This window comes from Syzygium oleosum, unplaced genomic scaffold (genome assembly GCF_021117445.2).
Source record: "Syzygium oleosum isolate NSW1041296 unplaced genomic scaffold, Sole_v2.1 Sole_v2.03, whole genome shotgun sequence".
Lineage (NCBI taxonomy): Eukaryota > Viridiplantae > Streptophyta > Magnoliopsida > Myrtales > Myrtaceae > Syzygium > Syzygium oleosum.
Window position 1 is genome coordinate 17,964,929 of NW_026607487.1, and position 9,523 is coordinate 17,974,451.

A 9,523-nucleotide genomic window follows, 5' to 3' on the forward strand; every position below is an offset into this window, starting at 1 on the left:
TTTCACGTGCTGAGTTGCTGAAGCTTTGTCCTGCATTTTGCTTGACTCATGCCCAATCATGAGTTTCTTGATTATTGTGGGTGTAGTAGTCACTTAAGAGGCTTTAGACAGCTCTAAAATGAATGTTGGCGTGGGCCTATTTCAATCCGGAAGGAATGTTTATGCCCAAAATGTCAGCTTTTGACTTTGCTTACCATACTAACTCCTGACTAGCCCTGAAATTGATAACTCGACCTTAAAAACGACCCAAGACAATCAACCACCGGCTGATTAAATACATGCTATGAACACTTCACGATCTTCACTTTCCTGTATAGCAAAATGAAGGCAAGCAAGTACTCCTTTTTATAATGCAAAACAATGAACTTCAGTCGATATCCGGCATGAAACATATCCGGGTTTGTTCCGAGAGTTTCCGGCGAAAAAGTAGGGGCATGAAAGGTAAAGTTTCCATCACCTAACACAAGAAAAGGACCACCATTAAATCAAGTCGAATAAGAAGGGTTATCAACAGTAAGGGTAAAGTTAATGTTACCTTGGGAAAAGATATCAGAAAGAATGGAGCGGGGTCAACTGGCTACTTAACTTAGCATTTAAAAGCGCGAATAAAATCTGGCTTTTCTAGCCAATGAGATCGATCGTGCGGATTTGGATGCTTTGACTTTTACGGGACAAGGAACTTTACCCTGTTCCAAAGGAGACCTTCACGTACGCTCAACGAGCGTAAACTCAAAGCAAAAGCTTCATCAAACCCTTCTTTCTTTCTTTTTTTTAATCTCTTTCGTGGCATCGAATGTGGCGTTATTTTTGCCTTTCTTGCCTTCCCTTTCACGTCTCTCTTTGCCATTGGCTTTCTTTCACGTGGAGAAAGCGCTTTCCTTGAAAAACAAAAGTACCCCTCACAGAGCAATAAAGGGTTTTTTGATAACAAGGTTTGAAGTGAAGGATGGAGGAGATCTGAGACAGACACAGGGACAACGAAAAGGGTTCGATCGTGAGCACCAGCTAAGCTCGGTAAGATGGAACGCAGCCAGTTGCCGTAAGTAGATTAGTGTCAGAACAAAGGATTGTTTTTTGTCAAAATGCCTCCCACATTAGTAGCATACAATTGGTCGGTGCTGCTAGACACAGTAGTAATAATGATTAGGTCATAGTCCGGTGGCCAGCAGCAAAGGGGGCATTGAACTATGGCCAGTACAACTAGACATTTTTACCCATTTTTAACTTAGCACGTTTATCAGAAGCATCACGACTCATAAGGACGTAATCAAGTGGACTTGCAACTAGGATGTTAATGTTGTTTGGGTCCAGCACATATGATGAGGTTTGATCCGCCATGTTCAGGAGTGATTTGTGATTACGGGTTTCACTTAGGTGAGGAATGAGTGAAATTAAAGAGTAGATAATTCCCTATAGAAAAAGGCGAAATAATGTCCGGACAAAAGATTAGCTGACACGTCCTATATCGGCGCTGTTGAGTTACTTGACCCTCCAAAAATTGAAAACATCATGTCGGGTTGGTGAGGTTGTCATATTTCTCAATTGAAAGAAAATGACAGTAATTCATGCCTACACTGAGTGAAAAGGAAAATGGTTGGGCAATATATGATTTCGTCGCTTGACGAGTTTAAGAAAAACCGTTTGATACAAGATGTTTCCAATCTATCAAAAGATAAAGGAATGTTGAGATCCATTGTGTCTTGATACAGATGCTAGCATTGTTCTTTTGATATACGAGGTGCCCACAACTCCACCTTGCTAATGTTTTAGTATCGAGCACATGTTTTTAGCAGTCGCCATTGCCGCTACCAGCTATTCAGCCCCATTCCTAAACGGGCGGGAAAAGTGCTGAACAAGTCCTAAACCTTTTTGGGGTAGTGCCAATTTAGTTATAAACCTATTTTCGGTGCCAATTGAGTCCCAAACCTTTTGATATAGTGCCAATTCAGTCCTTTTGGCCGGATTTTGCTGACGTGGACATCGGCCAGCCGGCGACCGGTCACCGGCGCTGACGTGGATAAAATTTAATAATATTTTAATATTTTTTTGAATTTTTTTCTTCTCCCTCTTCCTTCAGCTGCTTGCCGGAGCGGCGACTGGCCGGAGGCCAGCGAGGTCGACCTCACCGGCCTCGGGTGAGCCTCGCCGGCCACTGGCGAGGCTCGCTCGGCCTTCGCCATGGTCGGGCGAGGGTCGATCTCGCCAGATCCGGCGAGGTCGGGCCTCGCCCAGCCGCCGGTGAGGCTCGCCTAGTCATGGTGAGGCTCGCCTTCGCCGTCGCCGGCGAGGGTGAGCCTCGCTAGTGGCAAGCGTGGCTCGCCCTAGGCCGGCGAGGTCAACCTCGCCGGCCTCTGGCCTCCGGCCGGTCGCCGCTCCGGCGAGTGGCTGAAGGAAGAGGGAGAAGAAAAAAAAATTCAAAAAAATATTAAAATATTATTAAATTTTGTCCATGTCAGCGCCGGTGACCGGTCGCCGGCTGGCCGATGTCCATATCATCAAAATCCGCCCAAAAGGACTGAATTGACACTATATCAAAAGGTATAGGACTCAATTGGCACTAAAAATAAGTTTGTGACTAAATTGGCACCACCCCAAAAGGTTTAGGACTTATTCAGCACTTTTCCCCTAAATGGGCCGATCTATCGCATTTGAATTTACTCCGATGTACATATGCCGTTTTAGAAATCGACATCGATGCCTCAAATGGTCTGGCCCCATTATCCGTGATTTGCCCGGTTCATCAAAGAACGGCCCGGCCACTCTTTCAAATGTGCAGCGGAACCAAAGACGACAATTAACTTATTTTTGGGCGGGGACAGAATTACGACGGGAAAGATTAAATTAAGGAGATAATGATGGTACAAAAAAAAAAAGCAAAGGAATATTAATTGGGGAACTTGTTGATGATCTCCCCCCAATATTCCCACCACCACCACATCACCACACCTCCAAAAGATTTTGGCGCCAAAATCCGAGTCAATCTCTTGCCGCTGCCCGCCCCGGTCAGCTACTTTCACGGGCACCTTCCTCTCCTCCCCTCCCTCCTTTCCTTTCTCCTTTCACACACACCACACTACATTACACAACATTAACATAAAAGTCTTCTTTATTCTTCTCTGCTTATGTCACGAGTTTCCTCGGGTTCTCTTCCTCCTCCCCTCTCCTCCTCTCTCTGATCTCACTGGTATATACAGAGCCACATTGAACCATATGCTCTTCCTCATTTAAAGCCAGCTCCCCTCCCTCTCTCCACATCTCTCTCTCTCTCTCTTCCATCTTTTATAAGCGCCCTTTCACCCGAACAGCCCAACACCCTTTCCCAATCCCCCACAAGAAAAGATCAAACCAGCCTTTATTCTCTTCCTCCCGTTTTATATTCTCTCCCTCAAAGCCTTCCTCCTTTGCGCTGCACCACACCGTTTTTGTTCTTGGGCCACCGCGCGGAGGCGGCAGGGGGGGAGGGGGCGCGTATTTATGATCATGGGGTTCCAAGAGAAGCGCCACCAGGTGGATAGAGGGCTCGAGATGGAGGGCAAGGCGACGTGGGTCATCGCCGGAATCTCGCTGCGGTCCCCGTTGAAGCCCATCTACACCAAGTGGGACGACGGCGGCGGCGGCGGGGAGGAGGAGGAGGAGCTGTCCACGACCCCGACGGGCGAGGAGGCGAGGATCCCGGCTAAGTTCACGTGCCCGCCGGCCCCGAGGAAGCGGAAGCCGGCGTTGAAGTACCGCTACAACGGGGTTAGGGAGTTCTTTAATCCTCCGGATTTGGAGAGCGTGTTCATGCGCAAAGCCGAGAGGGCTAACTGATGATTCGTGGGAGATTTGTGTAGTTGTTAAAAAGGTTGTATTATGGACTCCAGTTTCTTGCTTATTTTCTTTCCCTTCTCCTCTAACTATTATTTCTCTTTTTTCTCTTGTCCTCTTGTATGCTCTTATCTGTTTAGTAGGTAGTGGAGGCTAGTGATGTGTACAGAACATTTTTCATTCAATAAAGATTCGCGATTAGGCAAGTTTCCTTCTTTCTCTTTTTAAGAAAAACCCACTGGGTGTCTGAATCTTTGGCTTGATAAATTCAAACAGAATCACATAATCTTGTCTCCACCCGGGAAGTAGCAGTTATGGCTTTACTTGGTGAAGCAGGAGGCATCGTGTTTCCAAAGCGAAATTTGCCTTTGCTTCTCTCTCTCTCTCTCTCTCTCTCTTTCAGGCTTCTCTAAAGTTTGGTGAGCTGAGACGGGCAAGAAATTCTGGGTCTTCTGTTCATTGTACCTTCTCAGAGTACTCGAACTGGTTCCATATTTGCCGCTCCGAGCGGAAGAATGACGTAAACCATCGCTTTATTACATTATGCACGACTGTAACCTATCATCTTTATCTTTGTTCAAGTCGACATGAGACACCCACTCTGACAACAAGTAGGATTTCTAGAAGCAAATCTTTATTCATCAAAGAAGGAACAAAAAAAAAAAAAATTGGGGAAAAAGAAGAACCAAAGCTTTTGTTAATGGCTTCAAAAGAGAGGGGAAAACAGATAGAACTTTTTAGCTTTTGATGCCCTTAACAGTCAAAAGGCAAAGCTTTCAACTCCTAGAGAGCTCAAAACATATGTTGGGTCAAATCCCATATTTTCAACTCATAGCCATAGGGCTTCTTCTTTCTTTTCCCCTGAAGTATTTGTGTGCAGTAGATGCTCTCTCTCTCTCTCTCTCTCTCTCTGGTGATGATGCGTGAGAGAGTTGTCTTTCCCTTCCATTCAAGTCACAAGTCAATTTTGAGCTTCATATAGAGAGGACAGTGAATGTGAATGCGGCCCAAAAGCCATTTCGAAAGGAGAAGAGGTAAAGGCAAATCCTTTTCAAGGGGTCACCTATCTCGGATTGGATAATGAGAGATCGATGCTGTGGTTCTTCACTGATGTTGATTGGGACAAAGCCCCACATGACCCTCCCCCTCGGTCACACCCATGTAACCCCACCACACCTTTTATTCTGTCTTAACCATCATAATCATCGACCCCTTTTCTTTATAAGACTTCTTTGGCCCCTCTCTCTCTCTCTCTCATATGAGTCATGCCCCACATGCATGCATGCATGTACACATACTTGCCTAACCCACCGAGGGCTCTTGTGCTCTATTGGCTGGGTAGTGGGGGAAAGTTTGTGTGATGGGTTTGATTTAAACACAAAAGTACGGCACCCATGTGGAAAGAGGCTCCTTTGGTTTTTTTTGTGCCCTTTTTGAGAGATTAGAATCCTATGCTCTCGCTGAATGGACCAGCTATAATATGCATTTTTACTCACTTTCATGCCACCATTATAATAACCCTTTTCATAGTCAAGTGCTTCTCACCAATAATTGACTCAGCCCCTTGTTTAGCACTAAAAAACAGAAGGGGGTTTTAACTTTTTTAAGGGGCGAGAATGTGCAATGGTAGTGAAAGCAAAAGGGGAGATGTTCCACCTTAGCTCTTCGAGATTGCATTGCACCCTCCCAATTAAACAAACCCTTCTTGGGATCGGAGACGTCATTGAGTCTATGGCATCGTAACACGTATTGTACGAGCTCCTGAATATATTGGAGCTTGGCAGGTAGCTGTGCCAAGTCTTGTTGTGCTTTAAGATTGATCAATTCATTTAACTTAAAAATTCTTTCTTTTATAGTCTTTTTTGTTGCCATTATCGGAGACCACATGCTTAAGGGGGGATCTCCACACTTTCATTCGGCGGTTGCCCGGACGAATTTTGATCTTTACCATAAGATAAGATGGATTACAAATTTCAATTTTGACTGTGTTGATGGGGACAAGAGGGATGAGGAATGATGGGTTGGAAATAGAAGGAACACGCCAACGGTTTGAGTTCGATCTTGCAATCTCTTGTCCAGAGCCTCGCATGTTGCCTGGACAACCCCTTCGGTGCGTTTGATTCTCTTATGATCCTGTGTATTTCCCGTGCACGAGATACGGAGAACATAGTCGCGTTAGCTTCTTCACGCTCGTTAACGATTTCGTAGAAATGCTTAGTTTAGTCACATAGAAATCTTGATAATAAATTAGCTAGGTCGATGGCATTCGTGTAATAACCGGTCCCTAATGCTACCTATCTCGATAAATTTATGGGAAAATTTTATGATTATACTTCGCTTGCATATACCTGATTTACAAACGCTTCTGATCTATTCGACTTCTTGTAGTCGATTATACCGTGTAAGACGACCCAATCGAGGAAGAAATTTACGGGGTTTGTCTCTACAATTCCCTTGGACTCGGAGCTAATAAATTTTATGTGAATTATTTAGTATTTGTGCTTATTATATTCGACTTTGTATCAGGAGAATAAGCTATTCTACGTACTTTCATTATCGTGTCATCATAAGTTGCAAAAGAGTTTGTAGCCTCGGCTCTCGATGGTCTGTTCGACAGTAAAAAAACCGTAAATCATAATGCCCTTAGGGAAACATCATGAACTTGCCAAGATTTTAATGAGAGATTTTAGAGATAAATACATTCATAGCCCCTGAACTAATTTTGACAGCGTTCTTGTTTAGTCCCTGGACTTCTTCTTTGCCGCTTGTAAGATCTATGATCTTTAAACTTCTATAAAGTTTGTGTAATTGCAAAACAAACAACTGGACTACACATCCAGTTGGTCATGCTTGGTACGAATGGTCGCCTTCGTAAAGTTGAGCGAAAGAAGCTAGGGACCCTAAAGCTGCACGTTTGGTTTCTTCACGTAATAACATTTCGAAGAAGTCGACACTTCCGCAGGTGAGCGATTAGCAAATGTACTCTATACACACTTTTCGGTATTGCGATAAAAAACTAGATGATTTTCCTCCCATTGCACAAACATGTAACTATAATGTCTAAGAACCAACATGCTATTTATACACACAGATATGGCTCAATGAATTTATAAGCAGAGTTCTCTGATCTTTGATGCTTAACAATGAGAATTATTTAGGACGAGATAGACGAATTTTATTTTTTTCGGGGCCGAAAACGAGAGAGATGAAAGGATGCTAGGAGAAATTGCAGCTCATTCGACTGGTTGAGTTGGAAACCATTAAGCAAGAAACGTACTGACGTATTGATGGAAAGAGACTCCATAAATTTGAACATACCAGAAACCTAGTGCTCTCTGATGCAACTGGTCCACTGCAAAAACAGGACATTATTGAGCCGAGACGGCAACGCCATCATGCGACATCCTAAATGCTAAACAAGTAATCATGCATCTCTTGTAAGTTTTTGCGTATTGCTTAACACGCTGTTCGCATTTCTTTCTGATTTTGAGCAGATCTGGGAAAGAGAATAATGGAATTTACATGCAGGTTCAGGAAACGATACGGCGAGTCTTAATACGACCCTCGTAAACGTCACAGACTATGGATGATTGGAAAAGGGACGATGGTGCTTATGTATGAGCGTAGTGGTATGGTATGCACGGCCAGCTGTCTCTTCTTCTTGAGAGATGCTTGGGCTTTGTGTGTCAGCGGCTGAACCTGGAGCGACCAGCCTATTCTGTGACATTTGAGGGTAAGGATTGCCCAGCTGGGCCTACTCTTTTCACTTCTCTTCAGGTGGACCAACTTCTGACTAAAACAAGATAGGGGCTCGTACGAAGGAGTGAGAATTTTAGCGAGTTTCAGTAAAGATTACTTGCTACATCTAGCATTTTGATTTTATTAACAAGGGGAGTCAAGTGTCCTTTAGGAAAATCCTTCTTGTTTCATCTATTCTCGTCTTCCCCTGTCCTTTTTCACTCTCGTTTCTGTCCTCAGTCACACCCGTCGGCAACCAAATTAGGTTTGGAGGGCATGGATACGAGCCAACCCGTTTCCTCTCCCCCATCTTTTGGCTAATTCAAATAAGAAATCGAAATGAACAGCAACAGCAAGAGTATACACTCACACATCAACTCCTGAAGACGGCGCCTGTTGGTGGATCAAACATAGATGATCTCGGACACGGCAAGAAAACTGACGGGGTTGTCAAAACTTCACACTGACAAACTCATAGCTACAAAAAGGCACAATATGATCAGCGACTTTCCTTCAGACCTTTTGGCTTTGAGGTCTCTCTCCTGAACCCCCAGATCTAGAGTTCTAGGGTAAGTTGAGAGAGAAGCTACAAAAGGCAGGATTGCAATGTAATCAACAGGAAGTAATGAGCTACTATTTTTAACAAGCAGCAATTAACTAATGGATTGCTACTGTAACCATGCTAGGAAACGAACCAGAGGCAGAAGACCACCCCTCCGAGCGGCGGGAAGGTAATTCATAGCAAGAAACAATGCATAAAATGAGATCCTTCAAGAAAGATATCAAGTACCAGGAGGCTCTGATTATGGGATGGTCAGACCACTCCGCATGGACGACATCATATATTTGCCATTTACATGCATATAGAAGCACGAAAGTAAGGTGTCTAGTCTACATGTTGTGGATCTGCCTGTAACAATGTTCGGACATACGATAGAAGAACTCGAAAAATGCATGCTCTCCACAAGTTTCACATCCCAAAAGAAGCGTGAAAATCCACACAACCAACGAGAGCAGTTACATGTGTAAATCAATTGCATATTTACAGGATTCTCCAGCTACACAGGTGACTGCAGTATAATGAAATTTTTATTTCATTTAATGGGCGTCATGTGACACCTCGTACAGACGTAAATGCAGGATTAGTAAGGTTTGATTCTAACCAAAATGAACAGCTGATTCAACAGATTACACTAGGATGCAAGCTGCAAGTCAAATTGTTCCGAAAGATTGCTTAAACCACAGATTACACTATTAGAAAGTGCCCCTAAATGGAGGAAAGAAGTGATTCTTTAACTGTGACGAACTCAGACAGGCAGGAACACGGTTTTGTGCTATGCTTCTGAGCTCTGCTATCATCACATCTCCTTTGACAGCCTTGTATCCTGGCTTAACAAATCTAAAAAGGCAAGCTCAACGATGAAAAACCTGAAAAGTTCATCATGACTAAGGACTCTTTCTCATCTTAGCACCAAAATGGTTGTTGGGCAGTCAAAAAAGGAACAAATGGCATTTCAACCAAGGAAAGAAAATAATCCTGCACAGGTGATTTCTGAAAGACTTCTAACAGAAGCACATAATGCAGCTAATCTTTTTTCCACAAACAAAAACGGATTGATAGATGCAGCGTGTCCATGGTACTAGGGTTAATTGGGACCAAAAAAATGGCCAACTATTCATAAGTAACAACAAATTTGAAAACCCTCCCAAAGACAGAACGCCCCAAATGGCTCCTCCATTCCCACCAAACGAAGAGATAAAAATGAAAGGGCAAATAGGAAGAAAAGCAAAACCGAGTCAGCATTTCTAAGTACAATGCCAAAGCAACTTCAAATGCTAAAGAAGAAATCAACACAATTCTTCCCTCGATGATTATTTATCTCTTACGCATACAACTCAAATCAGTTGGAGATGAAGTAAAAGTAACGGCTCAACAAAGACTAACTCTTCAGGTAAACAGTATTCACACAGTAGTATA

The 9,523-nt window shown here is 43.6% G+C and overlaps 1 protein-coding gene across 1 annotated transcript; it reads left to right on the forward strand.

Annotated features, from left to right (window-relative positions):
* Positions 1-3,066: 3,066 nt before the first annotated feature.
* LOC115671872 (cyclin-dependent protein kinase inhibitor SMR6-like) lies at positions 3,067-4,013 on the forward strand. Its single transcript, XM_030593532.2, has one exon. It carries the CDS (start codon positions 3,475-3,477, stop codon positions 3,808-3,810), a length of 336 nt encoding a protein of 111 aa, XP_030449392.1. The 5' UTR covers positions 3,067-3,474; the 3' UTR covers positions 3,811-4,013.
* The last annotated feature ends 5,510 nt before the right edge of the window (positions 4,014-9,523 follow it).

Coding starts and splice junctions, on each gene's coding strand:
- LOC115671872 (XM_030593532.2), top strand. CDS start 3,475: ATGATCATGGGGTTCCAAGAGAAGCGCCACCAGGTGGATAGAGGGCTC.